The 21,867-nt window shown below is 33.4% G+C and overlaps 1 protein-coding gene across 38 annotated transcripts in view; it reads left to right on the top strand.

Moving 5' to 3' along the window:
* Positions 1-21,867, top strand: part of MAP2 (microtubule associated protein 2) — a 352,478-nt gene that overhangs the window by 313,034 nt on the left and 17,577 nt on the right. For 31 of the 38 annotated variants that reach the window (XM_074298861.1, XM_074298858.1, XM_074298859.1 and 28 more), the window contains 3 exons: positions 1,522-1,583; positions 7,513-7,660; positions 13,966-14,306. In XM_074298861.1, coding sequence (XP_074154962.1) covers positions 1,522-1,583; positions 7,513-7,660; positions 13,966-14,306 — 551 coding nt within the window. The remainder of the gene's footprint in view (positions 1-1,521; positions 1,584-7,512; positions 7,661-13,965; positions 14,307-21,867) is intronic. The other 7 variants (XM_074298868.1, XM_074298871.1, XM_074298867.1 and 4 more) reach the window with 1 other exon arrangement.

The following is a 21,867-nucleotide window of genomic DNA, read 5'->3' as shown; positions in this document are numbered from 1 at the left end:
TCTAAGTTATTCCCCTTCTCTATCCCCTTTCCTTTTTCAAGTCAAGAAAAATTTTGTGTACATACAAAAATATATAAATATTAGAAATCAAAGGCTAAAGAAAGCTTAGGGTAAGCCAAACATTGACAGGTTTGATGGAAAGCTGAGGATATGACAAAACCTTACAGATCCAGAGTAAGAACTGGGGATCTTTAATGAATATGGATTATCATTTTCAAAAAAATGTAAGCTACATTTTTTTCTTTGCTATCACCACAATAAAACAAAACCTTTGAGTAAATGAACATCTGAAACAGTGCATAAGTCTTAGGTTGTGTAGGAATTGAGGGTACCCACCTATTCATGGGGAAGTCTCAGGACAGAAGCTGAGAAGTGTTTTGGGAAATTTAAATAAAATATATTTAAAAAGTCTGGACATGGTACTGAAGGCCTGTGTACTAATCCTGTCTCTGTTAGTAATTAATGTGACCCTGATTATGTAATTTAAGCCCTTCATTTTAAAAAAAGAAAGCCAAGTCAAATAGGATAAGTGATTTGCCCAAAAGAGTAAATGGTAGAGTCAGTATTTAATTCCTTTCATTCCTCACACTCTATGATTCCATATAAGATTTTGGTATTTCCTGCCCCCTCTTTTCTTATTGCATTAGAGTTCAAAGAGATCACTTGAATTATGTGAGGAAAGGAACACCCAAGATGTCTTGGCAGTAACTTGCTTTTAGTTATATAAATTGTACTTTTTATACTTATATTCAAAACTTATATAATTTTACATATAGTTATATAAAGCCTTTGGAGTGAAAAAGGGAAAAAATGGAATTTTCACTTCCAAGTATATGAATATGAGGAATATGAATTGAATATGTTCAATATGAACATATTCAACATGAATATGAATACTAGAGAATATGAAAACTACGAAGAATATGAGAGGAATATTAGAAAGAATTGAAAGATTAAGGAATCTAATAAGATGAAAAATTTGGGCTACATAAAACTAGATCAAATAATATGAGACTGCTCAACAACCTAGAGGAGGAAGAGGAGGAGCAGGAGGAAAAGTACCAGCCATGGTCGTAGCAGTGGTGTTAGTAGTAGTGGTAGTAGTAGTAGTGGCAATAGTGACATCCCATATTTGTTTTGGGAATAAAATGAGATAATATTTGTTTTACAAAGTGCTATTATTATCCCTATTTTACAAATGAGGAAATTGAGACAGAGAAAGGTTACGTGTCTTTCCCAGGATTACACAGAGAGTAAGTAAATGACTGAGACTGGATTTGAACTCAGGTTTTCCTTAACTCAAGGTCCAGGATTCCACTCATTGCACTACCCAGCTGCTTATATGTGGCTCAGTGACACATTCATCCATGTTCCTATATTTACAAATTATGATTTATAAAACCTAATAAACAAAGTTTCATTGTGCAGTTCTCTATGAACATAATCCATTTCACTAGGGGCATAATTTCAATGTTTTTGTGGCTTTTAACATTCTCCTTATTATTGTTATTGGTCTAACAGCAGCAGGTGGAGAAACTAACCAGGCTTCTGGTGTATATAAACAAGCAAAGGACAAATTCACAGTAAGTAAAATAATTATCTTCTTATTCCTGATCTGATTCTGGTTTTTTTTTTGTTTTTTGTTTTTTTTTACTTCTTGAGACATTAATTATTTAACTGCCATATTATAAGGAATTTATGTCTTTCCCTTGAAATATAATCTTAAAACTTTTAAACAAAATTTACATTCTGGGGCTTCCTTACAGTCATATTCTTGATAAAGATATTTGATAGTGATTTATCATGCATCACTTGTGCCTAGCTTCAGAGCAATATAAAAGATAAATGCTAAGTAATCTATTTGTAAACATCTTTAACTATGTATGTTAGTGTTGAAGAGGTTTGGAAATGATAGATTTGACCTATAGAGAAAACCATTCTAAATTAAAGAGGCTCCAAGGTAGTATTTCAAGTACAAAATATCTAGTTTGTCTTCAGAAACTAATTTAACCAAATGATTTCTCCTCTTCAGTTCCACTATTCAGATATGATCTTAACCTGAACAAACAGCATGAAAGAAGGATGCAGTCTGGTTATCTGACACGGCCATGTGACTTGGAATGGGCACCTAGCTTTCCCAATTCATTCTTATTAGGTGCCATTAAAAACAAATATTCCCTTATTCTATGAGATATGGGATAGACAAGGCCAAGAGTTTTTGTGGGCTGAAGGAAAAGCTGCCTTGTGATTAGCTGAAATAACCACATAGCAAATCATGGAAGCTTGAGTCATTTCAGAGTAGATTCACACATCGCTACAAGAATCTTAACTGCTTTTAGGATATTAGGATCCAATCAATCAGTAGGGATGCGTTGATTTCTACTTTTGTTTAGTCCGTAAAACTACCAAAAATTTTAAAGCATTTATATACATAACACATAAAGGAATTGTGACATCACCCTTTCCGGGGGAAAACTCTCTCCACTATGCAGATTATAACCAAATTAATTAGGAGATATCAGTTGTTCAAACAACCAATATTTATTAAATGGTTGCTCTGTGGTAGAATCTATGTCAAGGACTGGGACTACAAAAGAAAAATAATGAGATGAATCCTGCTTTCAAAGCACTTACATGTTGTCTAAGTTTCAGGGACACTTCTCACATACCACAGATTAAGTGACTTTTCAAGGATATATAATTAGCATCTAGCAGGTTTTGAATACATTTTCGTGGTTCCAAGCCTAGAATTCTCTCTTTTTTTCTTAAAGAAAAATATTTCTTGGACACTAATAATATCATTTTATTTAGGAACTTTTAGCCACTTGACATCATTTGTTTCATTTATTCTCACACTAAAAATCGTCATGTAAAAGTAAGGCGCAATTGGATGAGATGGTGATTTATTCAGATATATTGCTTTACAAAGTGGCTAATACTTTACAATGTTATTTTAATAATATTTTTTATTTTCAAAATGTATACAAAGATAGTTTTCAACATTCACCCTTGCAAAACCTTGTGTTCCAAATTTTTCCTTCCCTTCCTTCCATTCCCTTCCCTAGATAGCAAGCAATCCAATATATTAAACATGTGCAATTCTTCTAAACATATTTCCATATTTATCATGCTGCACAAGAAAAAACAGATCAAAAAAGGGGAAAATGAGAAAGGAAAAAAAGCAAGCAAACAACAACACAAAGGTGAAAAAAACTATGTTGTGATCCACTATAATGTTTTCTTTGTGCTTTAATAAACATTAAATTTTATATGATAAAAATTAAATTTATAAAATATTTATATGAATTAAATTTGATAGCATAAAATTTATATACACTATAGCTCAGTTCTTCCATCTTCTGAATAAGCTATAAAGCAGCAACATCAGGTAGACAATTAAGTAGAGCTTCATGTCATGAGAATATCTTATTAACAACCTCATTTTTCCCCTAACTTCCAACTTTACCCCAATGATTTCTACTGGATCTTTGTTAATGGTTATGACCCCTAGGATCCTTTCTTTTATTTGCATTTTTGGCAGAGATAGTCATCTCCTAGCACTGAAGACAATGTCATTATTGTATTTTTCTAAACCATACTTTTGATTGTGTGTGGGAACAGCCAAGTGGGATGACTTGTACTGACCCACTTATACTTCCCACACAAGCTTCCGTGGGTTGTAGAAAGAGAAGATGCAGTGTCCAATCTGTGAGTGCTCATTGACTCATGGATATATCAGCAGAGGGTTAAGCTAGAGATGAGATGTCAGTGCTAATCATGACTTTGGTGGAGTGTCAAGTCTTACTAACATTTTTTGTGGAAGAAAGTAATTTCTATAACAAATCCTTATATTTTTAATAATCTCCCAATAGATATGTCCTACTGGGCACAGTTGTACATTTATGGAATTGTACATCTAAAGCATACATGGAAACACAGACTACCCAGGTTCTCTGGCATCTTTAATATAAGCCTTGTGATTTAAATATACTTTCTGGAGTGTTGACTTCAATCCTAGAACTCATAGACAGCGTAACAATTTTTTCCTGTATTTGACAAATAGATTATGGAAGCACTGCTTTGAATGCCAGATGTAATGATCATCCATATATTTCTATCATATAGCCTCCTTTTTTTCTCATCATCAATATAGTACCTTAAGGTGAATTAGCTCACATTAAGCATATAATCAAAATATTAGGGATACTATTCTCTGAAGTAATTAACATGTTAGCAAAATTGCTCACACTTATGTAAGACTTTAAAAATATGAAGCATTTTACAGATACCAATTACCTCCTTTGATTCTCACAATGATCCTGTAAGATAGGTAGTTATCAACATATATATGAGCAAAGTGAAAATTGGGAAGGTGTGATGCAGCAAAAAATTTTTTTCTAACATCTGTTATTTATATGATAATAAGCAAGGCAGTTCACCACTGTAAACCACAGTTTTTAATCTGTGAAACAGAGATGGTTATACCCACCTCACGGAGATGTGAGAGTCACATTAATAAATTATTTAGAAGGACTGCAAAGCACCATATAAATGTCAGCTATTACCCTCATCATCATCATCATCATTATCACCATTATTATTATTAACTTCTCCCATAGATCTCATCCCCTCTCAACCTCCTCAAAGACTTCAGCAATCATGTTAAGAAATATTCAAATATCTACTATGTCCATATCCAGCACAGAAAAATCTGGGTATGCTCATGGCCAAATCATAAATCCATAACCTGACAACTTACCACTTCTAAATTTTTATACTTTGAATTATCACCATCTCTTATTCTCCCTCCTTCTCCTTTTCACTATTTTTTCCACTTTAATGTTTGTTTCTTTGTCCCATGGTCAAGCACCTAAATCATTTCCCAGTTATCACACTAAATTTTATTGTCTCATCTTGTCTTTTATTCTCCTTATCCGAGCTTTCTATCCCAAGTAAGTGCAGTTGATTTTCTCTCCTCTTGAATCTGGGCTGTTAAGCATTGCTGGAAATGGGCTCAAAATCAAGAAGATTTTATTCACTATGAATTTATGCTACAAGCTGTGGTTTCACTGTTGCTTAGCAACTCATGTGGTCTACTATTTATTCATTTCTCTTTCCCATTTCCTACAGTAAATGGTTTATATGTTTTTCCTCTCCTCATACTCTCAGCCCCTCCTCCATGCTATTTAATGATTTCTGTTTTATTGAAGATGTGGAAACAAAGAGGGTCTCCTTGATTTCTTCCATCTAGAAACCTCTAAAGTCTCATTTTTTTCACCTATTCTCTTCTCCCTTCATTCTATATAAGGGGGAAAAATGGACTTACTTATTCCCATGGCTAACAATTTTGCCTTTAATCCCAGTTAGGTGATACTGTGGATAGAGGACTAGATCTGTAGTCAGAAAGACCTGAATCCAAATGCAGGTTCTGACACTTATTAACAGTGGTATCCTAAACAAGTCAATTCACTTCTGTCTGCCTCGTTCAGTTTCCTCATCTGTAAAATAAGAATAATCATAAAATAAGAATAATGACTGCACCTATCTCCTAGGTTTGTTGTGAGGATCAAATGAATTAATAACTGTAAAATATTAAGCAAAGTATCTGGAACATAATAGACCTTAATAAATGCTTGCCTATTTGCTTCCTTCCTTTCTCCATCCTTCCTTCAGGACCCTGTTCTATCTATCATTTTCCTTCTTTTAGGTATAGTCATTTTTTCTCTCTTTCCTTTTGCCACTTTCTAATTGGCTTCCAAACAACCTAGGTTTTTCCATATCCAATATTATATGCTTTAGACCCTTCTACCTCAGTAAGTGACTACCTTAGCTCTCTCTCCCCTTTCATCCCCTTTTCAACATTACCTCTCAGAATACTCACCAAAAAGGGAGAAGTATTTGTCATTGTTATCATTATTTGCATGAGCATTATAATATTTGGAGAAATATAATATTCATTCATAGATTTTGGCTTAACCTAAACAAGATGGAGAAAACCCATTGTTTCATTTGAATACATATCATATTATCCTCAATTCTATAGCAGTATCCATGTCTATTAACCAGATATGGAAATATGTGTATTCTAGAACTAGATTTCTTTTTTATTATATTTTAATTATATTTTACATGAGGAATTTCATATACTTTTATTTTATGCTTTTTTCTTATTTTCTAAGACTAAAATCTGGCTTTGTCAAAGATCCCTGCCTCCAACAGTCAGGACAAAATAACTGTTTCTTTTAAGAGGCAGGTCAGATTGTTCTGAGACTGCTAAAATAACTCCCTTTCTCCATTTTCAATTTTTGTATGACTTTCCTCAGTAGATTCACCTGAATTCTTGTCTTTTTAATCAGATATATGATCTAGGTCAAGTTTATTGGGGAAGAAATCAGGAAATACATAAAAACAGGTTCCCCAAAATCGCAATACATAACCTTTAACTTAAAAAATATTTCAAGTTTCTATTTTCATTTTACAGGTAGCCAATAACCAAAAAATGTAATTTTTTCTGAAAATTATTTTTAGCCTGGATTTCCAAAAAATGATGTCACTTATACCAGTATAAACTACCTGTTACCTTCTTTTTTTAATGAATAGATTAGTAGTTTACTAGTCCCAAATACTACATTCAGTGATTTTTTTCAGATCTAGTTAATTCTTCATAAGTAAATATACTTCAGAAAGCTTGTCATTTGAGCCTTTAATTGCATTAGAATTTTTTCCCTAAATAAGACAGTATTCCAAATGCCTCAGTAAAACACTGACATTTAAAGCCAAGAAGTAGAGATCCTTAGATAGGTGTGAAAATTAGATGTTTATCTTATTATAAAGGGTGTAGAAAGAAGAGAAAGGAAAACTGTTTAGTTCAGCATGATATAGGCAATGAAAGAATTGAAAAAATATGATAGTCTACTTGCTAAAAATTATATATAATTTACAATATAATATACAAAAACAACAGAGTTGTATCAAAGTTGATCTATAATGTTAAAGGCTCAATATTTTTGAAAACAAAAAAAATTCACTAAGTTATCAGGTCAGTAATTAATCTTTCTATTGTGATGTCAACAGCCTTAAGAGATGAAAATGATTGTAGGGGAAGGGGAAGAAGAGGGGTAGAAAGTTCCCCTAATTCTTATGATTACATCAAAAATTGTCCTACATATCTAGAATGCATCTCTTATCATTTTTGCCTTTTAGAATTTTTAAGGCCCAGGTCAAGTGCCAACTTCCATAAAAATCCCCCCTCAATCAACCTTAATTGATGTTGGTGCTCAGTTTCTGATGCCAGAGATTATCTTGTATTTTCTTTAATTATATGTGTACATTTTAACCAACTGCCCTCCAATGGAATGAGTTCCTTGAGAGAAGCAATCATTTTGTTTTGGTCTTTGTATATCTAAAAATCTATTAAAATGCTTGCAGTAGAGACACAATAAATGATGATGAAGGAATGAATATTAAGATCCCTTCAATGGTACATTTGATTTTGATTTTTCTTTTGACTAGGATGGAATAAGCAAGAGCCCTGAAAAGCGTTCCTCTCTGCCCAGGCCTTCTTCCATCCTTCCTACTCGAAGAGGGGTATCAGGAGACAGAGATGAGAATTCCTTCTCCCTCAATACTTCTATGTCTGCTTCAGTTCGACGAACCACTAGTATGTATGCTTTTATCCATTTTTCTCTTATTTTAATGCAAATGTCTCAGGTGGATATATAATAAAGTTATTTCTTAATCTTTTAAAATTGTTTATGAAGAACCTGAATATTTAATATTTAAAGAGCTTCTAGGCAGACTATAATAGGCTCACTTTGTGATCAAGAGGTAGTCCCCTGGCTATTCTGGAAATTATGAGAAATATAAATCTCAAAGTGATTTTCCCCCTCCTTATAGACCTGATCAAAGTGCAGCAACACATTTGGGACTCTTTAGAGTAGAGGATATTTGTTTATTACAAAAAGAGATAATAAACTTAGCTGTTATTGATATTTCAATTATGGGACAGTGATATATTTTCTTTTAAAATACCACTTTGGTCACTTTCATATTTGCTATGGTATACTTCAATAGCTCAACTGTTCTTTTCAGAAACAAAAAATACGTAGATGAACTTCTGGCCAAGATCATTGGTCAGTTGATTTCCTATTTCCTAAATGATATTCAAAAATCTAAAACCAATAATAATAAGTTTTATCTTACATGTCTAGGTCAACTTATCATATATCACCTAGTGTGTTGAAATTAATAAATGTAGAGTATATCTGTTCAGCACTGAATAAACTTGCAAATACTGCAGGTTTTGTTGTTTTTGTTGTGGATCATGTGTTATCTAAATGAAATTAACATCTGTTTTTTAGCTGTTAATCAAAATAATAGTCCTGATCACAATCAACTCAAGTCATTTTTATTAAAAAAAAACCCACTGATTTATTCAAGGCAGATTTATTCAAGAAAAGTTGGATTTGATTTTGCTCTCATGCATGCTATTTAGTTGGTTTATTACTGGTTATTGAGCCAATTTCCTTTCCCTCAAGCATTACTTAAATGTTTTTTCTCCTGCAAGTAAAGAAACTTATAGGTCCTTGTGGAAGGGAGGGAAATGTTCTTTGTGTCTTCTTTAAATGAATTTGTCTTTTAAAAATTTGAAAAAGAAATGAATCTTTTTTTCTATCTCAATTTTTTGAATGATTTGAGCAAATAAATGGTGCTAGCCAAGCATCATCTCAATGCTCCATGGAATCAGGATACTGAGATTTTTTCCCCCCTCAAGTAAATGCTTTCTGTCATTAAACATAAAATAGCCATTTGATTCAAAACTTATTGATGGTATCATTGTGGAGATGGAATAGGGTAAAAAAAATTCTCAAAAAAATATACCATCTGTGTTTTAATATTTTCATATGATAGTACAAATCCAAGAAAAGAAATTAACATAGACAATAATAATAACAATAGTAGCTAATTAGATTGTCCTTAGAGATTTGCAAAGCACTTTACATATAATTTTAATGGATTCTTACCATACCTCTGCAAAATAAAAAGCTATGATTATCGCATAGAAGGGGAAACTGAGGCTCAGAACTTAAGTATCTTGCTCAGGGGCACATACATACTAAGTGTCAGGTATGATTCAAAATCAGGCCTTCCTAACTCCAAATACAGTACTCTATCCACTACTCCATCTAATTATCCCAATAGTAGGACATTTTAATTTAAAATATACTTAACCTGCTTTGTAAATCTCCATTGTACAGATGAAAGAACTGAGACAGACAGAGGTTAGGTGGTGTGATCAGTATTATAGAGCTACTTCTGCCTAGATCTGGATTTAAACTCAGATCTTCTGACTTCCAAGCAAGCCCTCTAGTGTAATTCAACCGCTCAAATTAGCTGCTTCTAGGCACCTGATTATGTTAGGATCAATATGATCATATAATTAAAATCACTGGGAATAATTACGATAGGCTAGCACAAACTCCAAACTTAATAATGTTTATATTTATATTTATTCAATCATCCATTTATAAAGTGCATGCATTCATTTATTCATGAAAAAATAAAGTGACGTTAAAATTAAAATTAAAAAATAAATATGTTTAACCATAATAAAATAAATCTGATGACAGGATTATGAAATGATTATTCAAAAATTCAAATATTTTGGTCTCTACTTGAAGTTATAATAAATATTATATGTGCACATTAAATTGTATACATTCCTCTAGTTTTAACTTATTATAAGTGACTCATTTTATTTTATCAATGTTGACCATCATAACGGTCATAAATACAGAATATTCCAAAAATCTTAAATGCTGCTTAAAAAGGATCCAAGACTTTTGGGGTGCCCTCTATATTAAAACTTTTCTGGCTTGGACAGAGCACAGATTGGCTAAGAGTACAGCGACCCAAATTCTAATCCTGGAATTATAGTTAATTAGATGAGTTAATGTTAAATTCTCTGTAGCAGTTTTTTCATCTGTATAATTATAGAGTTGAACTAGGTAATTACTCTGGTCATTTCCATCTCTAAAACTGCTAGTTGTGTGGTAGAGATACTATAGTGTAGGAGTGAGCCCTAAAATTGGAATTAAAAGATTAAATCCAGACTCTGATACTGTCTGTGAAACTTTGGGGAGAACACTGAATTTCCCTGGGATCTCCCTTATTTGCAAAATGAGCAGATTAAATGATAGGATTTCTTAGATTTCTTCCAGCTATGTCATTTTTTTTACTCCAATATAGCCAATATAGTTTATTGTATATTTATTTGTACATAATTCGTGTCATTTCAATCCATGAAAATCTACTGTCTTATCATCAGAGGAAGGACATGTTGCAAAGGGAGATTGCCCAGAGAAATTTTTGTAAATATTTGTTAAATCAAGCACATTTTGGAGGAAGCATAGTTTGTTGAGATCTGTAAAATACTGTAACTTTAAAAGTCCAAGGTCTCCCACTTCATCTAGGGTCATCTGCAGTCCTCCTGATCTATTTTGGACCATTGGACACAGATGACTCTGGAAGGGAAGGTGAGGCAGATGACCTTTCCCAGCTCTCCCTCACTTAAATCAAATTCATCTGCATGTCATGACATTACCTCCTTGATGTCCCTGATGGTTCTCTTTAAGAACAAAAGACAAACAACAAATAACAATGAATGGTTGAGAAATTAAATACTTAAGTGTCAATTCAGTGATCTTTCTTCCAACCATACTGCTAGTTATTTCCTAGAATGGTCTGTTGTTTATGCATGGTTCCAATTCTTAGCAACATTTATTGTATTAAAGTAGCATTAGGATATTATTCTGTTCAATTGTCCAAAGATTATAAATCTTCAAAATGACAATTCAAGCCTCATCTTTAAAAATGAATAGCATGGTTATGTTCTGAAGTTTAATATATGTCAATTTCCTAGACCAAGATGGGAATTTCAGACTAGAATACCTCCTTGTACAACCTTCTCCCTTAGTTAATTTAGAAAAGAATTGGGAATTTCTGACTGGAATAGAGGCAATCTTTAAGAAAGCTGGAATCAAGCCATGAAGGGTTTCAGGGATATATCAGTAATACTTTGAATTATATTTACAGGTATCCACCCAAACAGAAACAGATAATAGAACCAAGTTTATATTGAATCCATGATCGCATGTCTTTAAACTAAAATTCATTGGGAACTAGTTAAAATATAGCCTCTTGATGTCACTTGCTTTTGTAAATCTCAATTTTCTTACAAAATTTATTTTTATTCAGGTTGTCAGTATTTTACCTCTAATTGTGAAAATTATTGAACATCTGGACAGCTAAAGTCCCTTCCAGGTGATTCTATAATCTGAAGAAAAAAGATATACTTTGTCAGTAAATAACGATACTTAGTAAGCATGGGAACAGTTAGACCACATGGCATTTTACCTATCCCTTTATATTATTCTCTCTTACTGCAGACAAGAAAGTAGCTGACATTTTGTAAAGCTATTTGAAAAGCAAAGGGAATTATTTCACAGGAGAAAGTCTAGCCAGAGTAAAAAGCAAATTCATTGCTGTGAAGAGTTTATCAACAACTCGATCTGTAAAAATGTGTGGTTAGATTTTTTTTATAATCCAAAGAATGTGAATTTAGCCTTTGTAACCTCAAAGTATGTACCCAGAGAAGGCAAGTTTATGCTTTGACAGTCAAAGACCTAATTATTCCAGCACAAATTGTGATATGAGCTGAGTACCCAAAAAATGGTTAAGAAAGACATTGAGATTTCAGCATTTCATCATCTGGAAAGGAAATATGGTGCTCATAGTTTTGTCTCAGATTTTTAACTGCCTTGACACATAAAGTAATTTTCTACAAAATTCATAATGATTATAGAGTTAATAAGTTTTCCTTGGGGCTAAAAATCATTTCAACAAATTGCTGAGAGGACAGCCTATCTTTAATTAGGCTTTCTCCACATTCAAACAGGGCAATTGCTGTGACTAGAATTTTGTAGCAACTCAAAGGCTTTTCCAAAAGGGAAGGTTTTCCCTCCATTTTTGTATTCTAAAACTAGTTTGTAAAGGTTGTTAGTTTCTTTACATGTCATGGCATCAACTTCCTGATGTAATTAGGCAATCAAAAATCAAGCATTTCAGTGGAATTTAAGTAGGGGTGGGAGGATAGTTTGAGAGAACTCCTTTGGAAAGGAGATAAATAGTGTGATGATTCTGAAGCACCCAGTGATTGAATTAATTTATTGAAAAATCTAAAAAACCTACTGACTACATAAACAACTTTGAAATGTAACATATGTGAAAAGATTTTTTAGAAAATTGAATGTATACTCCTTCAAAGAAACTGGGAAGAATAATAATTAGCATTTATATAGCCCTTTAATGCAAAGCTCTTTGCAAATATATATTAAATATATGTTAATTGAGCTTCATAACAGCCTGGGAGGTAAGTGTTACTAAAATAGGGAGTAAACCCTATTTTATAGATAAAGAAACTAAAACAGACAGAAGCTAAATGACTTGGCTCACAATCACACAGCTATTGTCTGAGAATACATTTGAACTCAGATCATCTTGCCCCTAGGTTCAAGTGCTCTAGCCGTTGTTCCACATGGAATACTGAACATGAAAAAGAGAAGATTCAGAATCATTGCTAAAAAATGGCCTCTTATGGAAGAGGATACTTCAAAACAGTGTTGCTTGTGGCTCATTTCAAATAAGATTTGTATTTTTAAGTAGAGATCAAGGAACCTAGAGATCAATAATTTATATTCAATTTTATTTTAGAAAGTGAAAGCAAATTCATGCCTGTAAAAGATTTCTGGATAGTGAAAATCATGATAATATTGGCTCCCAATTGTTTCTAAATTTCCTCTGATGTCTTGGGCATAACACATAATATTCAATTTCTCTAACAATATAAGGAGAAAAGTTCCATTTTTTCCACATCCTTTATGCCATTATGATAAGTTCAGAATATTTTAAACTCCAGAAAATGAAAGGTAATATGAGTTTTTGAGTCTGTGAGTAATATTTTAGAGCAAAAGTTGAGTCATTCCTAAATCTTCTGAATCTTGCTTGTGGTCTTATAATTCACTCAAACTGGTGGATTTTTTAAAGGTTTTTGCAATCATATATTTTAAAATATAAGAAACTTTAGAATTTTAGAATCTTTTTGATGAGGGAACTAAGACCCTTGGAAGTCAAGTAACTTATTGTGCTAGGAATATGTTTCCATAAATCAGACTTGATTAGTTCAGGGACCCAGGATTCCACCTATTAATACGGGGTCCTGATCATTTAAGACATAAAACGGCAAGTCCACAAGGAGTCAGGTTTGATGGATGCTCCATACCCTTGTGATCAAAGAATTTTCTTACGAGAGCACTTTTTAGATAAATCAGGACTGTATCTTTGCTGAGTACTCCTTCCCTTTAACTATTACTAATCTTCCCTTTTAAGTCTCAGATGATCTACAAGTGTCTAATTTCATTTTAATTTCTAACTATACAGAATTGATAGAACTTGAATGCTTGTCAAGTGTCACCAAGTAGCAATGTCATGGGTCAGTCTAGAATTCTCCCTGTTTTCATTTCTCCTCCCCTCCATTCTCAAGAACTCTCATTTTCTCTTCTTTTCTCTTCTCTTCTCTTCTCTTCTTTTCTCCACACTCTTTTCTCCTTCTCTCCCACTCTCAATTTCCATGGAAACTTTGATTTGCTCCATTTATTACCTGACCCATTCACCCCACTCCCAGGAACTTACCACATTGGTGCTAGGCTTACTGTGAACACCAGACCTGCTTTGCCCACTGTAGTTCAGTCTTCCCAAGCTCAAAAAATCCACCAGCCTCAATTTCCTTGATAGCTAGGATCATAGACATGTGCCACCACACCTACTTGTTAAAATAGCTATCTTGATCTTAAAAGAAAATCCACCTTGGAAAACTGAACCCTATTTGCTGTTGCTTCTTTCTTCTAGGGTCAGAACCAATTCGCAGAACAGGAAAAAGTGGTACATCAACACCCACCACTCCAGGCTCCACTGCCATCACTCCTGGTACACCACCCAGCTATTCCTCCCGTACTCCAGGCACTCCTGGTACCCCTAGTTATCCCAGAACCCCACACACACCAGGAACTCCCAAATCTGGTATCCTGGTGCCCACTGAGAAAAAGGTTGCTATCATACGTACTCCTCCAAAATCTCCAGCCACCCCTAAACAACTACGGCTTATTAATCAACCGTTGCCTGACCTGAAGAACGTAAGGTCCAAAATTGGATCCACAGACAACATCAGATATCAACCTAAAGGTGGACAGGTAAGGACTAAATGAATATATAATTATTTACCTTAACCAAACTATTCTTAGGAAATGAGGATGTTTTCATATTATATCATAATATGAAAATAGAAAAGAAAAGGGAGGGGCAAGTAAGATGAGAAAAAAGGTAGAAAGGAGGGAAGAAGGAAGGAAGGAAGGAAGGAAGGAAGGAAGGAAGGAAGGAAGGAAGGAAGGAAGGAAGGAAGGAAGGAAGGAAGGAAGGAAGGAAGGAAGGGAGGGAGGGAGGGAAGGAAGGAAGGGAAGGAGGGAGAGAAGGAGGGAGGGAGGGAGGGAGAGAAGGAAGGAGGGAGGAAGGGAGGGAGGGAGGAAGGAAGGGAGGAAGGGAGGAAGGGAGGGAGGGAGGGAGGAAGGAAGGAAGGGAGGGGAGGAGGGAGGGAGGGAAGAAGGACAAAAGGAAAGGAGGAAGGATGGAGGGAAGGGAGAAAAGAAGGAGGGAAGGAGTAAAGAGGGAGGAAGGGATGAAGGAGGGAAGAAGAAAGGAAGGAAGAATGGAGGAAGGAAGGGAAAAGAAAGAAAGAAAGAAAGAAAGAAAGAAAGAAAGAAAGAAAGAAAGAAAGAAAGAAAGAAAGAAAGAAAGAAAGAAAGAAAGAAAGAAAGAAAGAAAGAAAGAAAGAAAGAAAGAAAGAAAGAAAGAAAGAAATGATTGTAGATTGAAGATTCATTTAGCTTTAGAGTTTGGAGCTTGCCTGGAATAGCTAGCCTGGAAATAAATATGAATATGAAAATTAGATAAATTATTTTTGCTCTTGTTGCTGTTATTATGCAAAAAAGTGTTGAATTTTCCATTGGAATCACTCATGCAAGTTGGCTGCCTATAGGAGATTCTTCTTGGCTGAATCTATTGGAAGAGAGAGGAATAATTTTCACTGCTGTGTAGAAGACCTAAATTAAAGGTCTAATATCAATTTTAGTTGTTTTTTGTTGTTATTGTTATTTTAGCTGCTGATCTCTTATTATTCACTTGGCCAACTTGGATTATTATCATTTTCATCTCCCTCCCTTTTTTTTTCATCTCTCTCCCACCACAGCAATGAATTTTCTACTTGGACTCTCTAGTGTTACAGCACTGTTTCCCATGTTCTCTCTTTAACTTGGTCACAACTTTGTAAATATAGCCTATATTGATAACAAAAGACTAGTCATATTCTATTTCTAGAGGATAGAGTTCCAGTTTCAACTCCTTTATTGTGGTCTGTATTTACTTCATCATGCTGATGACAAAGTCATATTCTTAACCTTTACCCAGAAGGTCTGAAGCTTCTAAGTTGTCGGTACTCTTTCTACTGACAAGGGATTCTAAGTTGGCTTAGTTCTGTCACATTAGCATATGCACTACATGCTGGGGGAAAAATCATTTGGCCAATTTTTCCTTTAGAAGAAGAAAGAATACATGTGTTATTCAGTGTTAAAAAAAAAAAAAAAAAAAAGCATGTCCTAGTCTCCTAATTTGATTCTTCCCTGAGGATCATTAAGCTTTGGTGACAAGAAATAAGAATACTCAAATGAATGAATAAAGCACTTATGGAACACCTACTCTGTATTAAGCATTGTGTGGTAAACTCTAGAAGAAAATAAAACAAAAGGGAATAGTCCCTGACCTCAAAAAGTTTACTTTCTAAAAAGGAGAAAACATTTAAAAAGGCAAGCTAAGGGACCAGTATTTTGGTTTGGAAAGTTATACTAATGATGAATAGAGCTATAAGGAACTTGGCTGGTATGTCCAAATATTTATTTGATTAAGGTTCCCAAAAGAAAGTAATTGAAAATGGGATTGGGGAGAGGAGAGAGAGAGAGAGAGAGAGAGAGAGAGAGAGAGAGAGAGAGAGAGAGAGAGAGAGAGAGAGAGAGAGAGAGAGAGAGAGAGTCAAGGAAGACAGAGACAGAGAATCAGAAAGATAGCCGAGAGAAAAACCAAGTGACAACATTTTGTCACTTGAAAGCACATACTCAACTGTTAGAAAATTTTCAAAATTTTTTGTTATTTTTATATTAATGTATAATTAGTTTCTTAGAGTAGTTTGAGCTGTTTTACATTATTTGATCAAAGACAAATTTTTCATTGGAGTGATTATGGAGCTGATTTTGAGACTATAAGTTTTCATCATTATTTCCAAATCCTTCATTTCTCTAAGTAGATTCCATTTTTTTTCAATTTGTATTCTGGAATGTGTTAAGATTCAGTAGAATCTGTTTTTGCTTATGATCTCAAGGAAAATGTGTGTAATATGCATAAGAAATGTAACTGAAACTAAAAAGAGGCTATAATATTTGGAGCACCATTTTCAAGTAGAATTTGACTTGGAAGGTTTAAAATATGTAATTGTTGTTTTCCCAAATGTTCCTTAAGTAGGTGGGTGAAATAGAATGATGGGGTGCTTCCCTATCAATTTTATTGGTTATCTTCTAGCTTCCATCAGAAATGTATATTTTTGTTTATTCTCCATTTTTTTCTTTTTCTTCTCTGATTGTGAATATTTCAGTATCTGCACTGAACTGCTTTCTACTATGTTATATGATACCTTACAACATTGGAAATAATTTTGTGCATAGAAGCTGAAATGAAATTATATTAGGGATTACCATATTTTTTAAAAAAATCTTAATATGTCTGATCACGAAAAGTTATAGTAAATTATACTAAAAATATAACCATGCTCCTAGCATCTCATTTGAAGACAATCTCTCCTTTCATTGGAGGCAAAAAGTTAACTTGTAATAAAATCTAGTCTCACTTTCCAGGTGACCTAGGAAAAAAAGAGCAAACCCAAAGCAAAAGCATTATAATGAATCTCCATTGACCAAGCAGGAGGTGTTTACTCACTCAGTATATCAAGAAACAGATAGCAGAATGTTAGCCTTCTGATCTCTTAGACAAATTCCTATAAAATTTATTTAACTTGTGGGGAAAAAGAAAAAAAGGAAGAAAGTTGAGAATGTGGACTATATTGTGATGGGATGACCAGTTTTTAAGTCTTCTAGATGCTTCACTGATTTTGAAGTTAAGAAACATAAGAAGTTCCCTTTCTTGCCATGCTAGTCAGGAGTTATTTGATTGACTTTTGTCCTTAGCCCAGTACATAATTATTGTCAAGAAAAAGGGGAAGTCTTCTTTTAGGGATGTGCCTTGCTTATTCAGTGAATTCAGTACATTTCTGAAAGGGGAAAAAGCAATGAAGATATTCTAATATGTTGGTTGTACTATTTTCTTAAAATTGCTCTCAAAGAAAAGAGAAAGGAAGGAGACTGCTGATGAAAAATATTGTATATCTTTGATATTATCAATTTTCATGAAAGTCATGAAAAACTGTTATTGTAGAAGTGATATAGAAGAAAGAAAATTCTTTTTTATGGTGGTCCATAACCATATCTAAAGGTCTCTGTCATGAATTGGAGCTGCACATGCATACTATTTGTAAAGGGAATCAAAGTATCAGAACTGATAAAATACGGAGAGAGAAAAAATATTAAGGGAGTGCTAAAAACACAATTCTAAGTCATAATGCAAACAGGTTTATGAAGCTAAGACATGGAGAGAACAGTGAGACAAAATCTGTGGTGTGCAAGATTAGATTGAAGTATAATTTTTTAGGAAACATCTCCTAAAGAATGTATCATAGACCTTTAAGTTCATTTGAGTATTATTTGGTAGCACAGACTTCATTAAAATTGCCCTTTGATATTTCATCTAGACATGAGAGTGATTTTGAATTCTTGAATCTAAATTAGGAAATATATGCTCTGACAGAATCAACCAAGATGGATAGGTTTCCAGAATGATGGAAGCATCTAGAAAGACCTAAGTTTAAATCTATCTTGAAACAAATATTATCTGTGTGACCTTAAGCAATCACTTAAATTTCTCTCTATTTCCCTCACTTTTTTATTGTAAGGATCAAATGAGATAATATTTATAAATGTGCTTAGCTACAGGACCTGGTGCAAAATTGTTGTTGTTGGTTCATTTTTTTCAATCTTATTCAACTCTTCATGACTCTCTTTGGGATTTTCTCAGCAAAGATACTGGAATATTTGCCATTTCATTTTCCAGTTCATTTTATAGATGAGGGAACTGAGGCAATCAGTGTTAAATGACTTGCCCAGGATGACAAAGCTGGTTAGTAGCTGAAGCCAGATTTGAACTCAGGAAGATGAGGATTCCTGACTTCAGATCTGGTACTTTATGCACTATGGCACCATTTAGATGCCCCTAGCACTTAGTAGGTGCTATATAAACACTACCTACTGATAGTTGTGGTGGTATTAGTGGTGGTGGTGGTGGTGGTGATAGTAGTGAATTGAACTATGTATCTATGGTCCAGAATAAGCCAGGTTAGAGAAAGTGGATGAAGGCAACTTCTAGTCCACTAAAGCATGGAAGACTTCAATTGACATCATTGAAGTGAGTATCTTAATCAATGAAATAATACATAGGGAAATGTAGGAAGGTTCTGAGTTTGCTCCCTATTTTATTACAGAGATAGCAGTGCAAAAGTTCTTGAAAAACTGAGTTTCACAGAGAAATAAAATCATAGATTAGAACTCGAAGGTCTTATCTTATTCCTCATATTAAAGATCAGGAATGTGAGGTACAGAAAAGAAAGACCAAGTTATTTGCCCAAGATCATACATGTAATAAATGTCAAAACCATATCCCCAATTCCAAATCTTCTTTACAATATATAACTTTACAATATATAACTTCTTTTCCTTTATAAATTATGTACCAAGTCCTGATTCTGGGCTTGATTCTAGATATGTAGTATTCTGACCATATTAAATTAAGTACATATACAAAGAGATATCTTAAATCTGTGCCATTGTGCTAAAGCTACTTTAGAAAAAAAGGGGGAAAGTAGAAAAGAGAAAGGTAAGGGTAGAGGAAAAATAAATCTTCAGGGAAAAGTACAAGCAAAATTTATATTTGATGTAAACACAATTAATTGTTTGAATTTTTTATAAATACTCATTATCACTTATGGTAAATTTTAACAATTAACAATTTTAGCTAATAATCTGTACCTCCAGAAAATACATGGTAGAATAAGGTGCACATTAGGCTTAATTCCCTTGTTATAAAACCTAAATTCATAAATGACCCAAATAAAACCATTCTGAGAACCTTGTTTAGTTGGGTTTTACTTCTTTTATTCAATGATCATTCCAATTTTTATTACTTAAAAAAAATTATACTAAGATGCCAGCAATTGCATTTTTCAGGTGAGGCATTTCTTTTGAACATTTTTTTCTTTTTTTTTTCATACTAAATTCAAATAGTCATGCAAAAGGAAATCTTTCTTTATACATTTTGTAAAGATTGCTTCTTTATATTATCTCCCCCCACCAGAAAGCATTTAATTTTAATAACAATTAAAAGAGATCAGTCAATAATATATTTGGCCAGTGATCTCAGTGATGAGTGAATGTTATTAACATCTGTAGCACTTTACAATGAGTAGCAGCCTCATTATTTATTAGTCAGATTTTCTTAAGTTATATTTTTTCATTCAAAAGTCATTTTTGTTGATTTATTGTTTGAAAATATTGTGGAAAAAACAGATGATTACCATGTTGCTTGTAGATTAATTGGGAGGATGTCAAGAAAATATGAAAAGTGCCAACAAAATAGTGATGAGTTACAAATTACATATAGTAGAAATTTTTAAAAGAGAAAAAGACCTTTTGGATTGGAGAATCAAGGAAGAGGGAAATGTCACAAATGGAGCTTGAGGAATTAGCAATATTTCTTCAGGTAGAGATTGGGGTTAAAAAAAAAAAGGAGAACATTACAAGTAGTGGAAACAAAATCTATATGCTTGTAGAAGTGAGAAAACCCCCGTGTATTCAGAGAATATGAGATAGTACAGTTGCGAAAAAAAAATCATTAGAAAAATAGTAGGAAATTAGTTGAGAAGGAAAAATTACAGCCAAACTTTGCAGAATTTTGAACACATCAATTTGAATTTCATTCAGTATGTGGTGAAGTGCTATTGAAGTTTCTAGATGGGAGGAAACATAATCAGATCTTGTACATGGGAATGTTAGAATTTAGAAATGTTATATACAAGAAGGATCCAAGAAGGAAGAAATGAGATATATTAGTCAATATCAACATTTGTAAAGCAAAACATTCTTTCTCAGAACATCCACTCACCTGATAATATGAATATTATCACTCCCATTCAACAGATTAGGAAAATGAATCTCTGAGTGGTTGTAACCTTCCCAAGACTGTAAGAGTGACTATTATGGGTCTTGGACCCTGATCTTTCACCTCTGATTTATCACATTTTTCAGAATCCTGTACTGCCTCATTACAGTACTTACAGTGAAAGGTACTTTGATGAATTTTGATCACACTGATGTGGAGGTCATACATTGGTACATATTTCATTCACCATTTTGTGATCCTATGCATTGCTTGTCCATATTCTACTATAAATCCTCCAATAGATGTGCACCTAGCATTCTAAGGAATATAATGTAATTATCTTGAACAATAAAACATAAAATTGTTATGGCTTGTCTTTGAAACAATATGGAAAGGGACAAAGGGGAAGATATGGTAAAAAAGAAAAAAAGACAATGAGTTGTTAATCATTAGCAAGGAGGAGGATTCAACTGGGGCTGGAGAGTAGAAAGAGAAGATGGAGTCAATTTTATATATGTAAAGTTTCAAGTACCTCTAGAGTATCTCAGTGGAAAGAAGAATTGCCTAGATCATAGTAGAGATGTAGATTTGGGGGTCTTCTGTTACATGCTTAGTGTGTCATTAAAGGCCCCTTTTTTCATTTCTACTACTAAGATCCTCATTCAAACTTTTGCAGTTTGTCATACACAAACAGTTTCTGATCCTGATAGTTCTCATGGACATTTTTTGAACCAATAATTAAACAGAAAAAGGAGAAGGGACTGGATTTCTTTCGACAAATTGCAAATCTTCTGTAAATTAGGGCTTATCTTTTAGTGTCAATATTTTGCTGGCATTGAATTTTTATGAAACATGGAGCTCAACATTCTCTAAAATACTGAAAATAAACATTATGGGAAGTAGTAGAGAGAAACATGGGAGGATCAGCCTGTAAAATATCACCAGTAATGTGAATCCTTGAAGAGTAATGGAGAGAGGTGAAAGATGATATCAGGATAGGAAGAGAGGATGAGCTGCTCAGGTAGATAATTTGAGTACTCCACTAGTAGTCTCACAATCTTAAAAGAAAATTGAGGAAAGCTTTGGAAATTTGATAGGACCTCCTACAACAAACTTATGGGAAAATATGGACAAAAGTCACATAGGATGAACAAGAATGAATGAATTGTTATTTATACAGAAGTAACATCCAAATTTATGACATCAGAAATACATTTAAATATTTTAGTGATATCATATCTCTTCTTTAACAAGTTAATTGCAGGGAATATTCATGACTTATTTATACTGATATCTCCCACACTTAAATCTAGTCTAATATCTTGACAATGCATATTTGCTAAGCTAATGGCTTTTTCCAGGATATACCCATCAAAAGGAAATGTAATC

This window comes from Sminthopsis crassicaudata, chromosome 3 (genome assembly GCF_048593235.1).
Source record: "Sminthopsis crassicaudata isolate SCR6 chromosome 3, ASM4859323v1, whole genome shotgun sequence".
NCBI lineage: Eukaryota > Metazoa > Chordata > Mammalia > Dasyuromorphia > Dasyuridae > Sminthopsis > Sminthopsis crassicaudata.
This window is presented reverse-complemented; position numbering and strand designations above follow the sequence as displayed.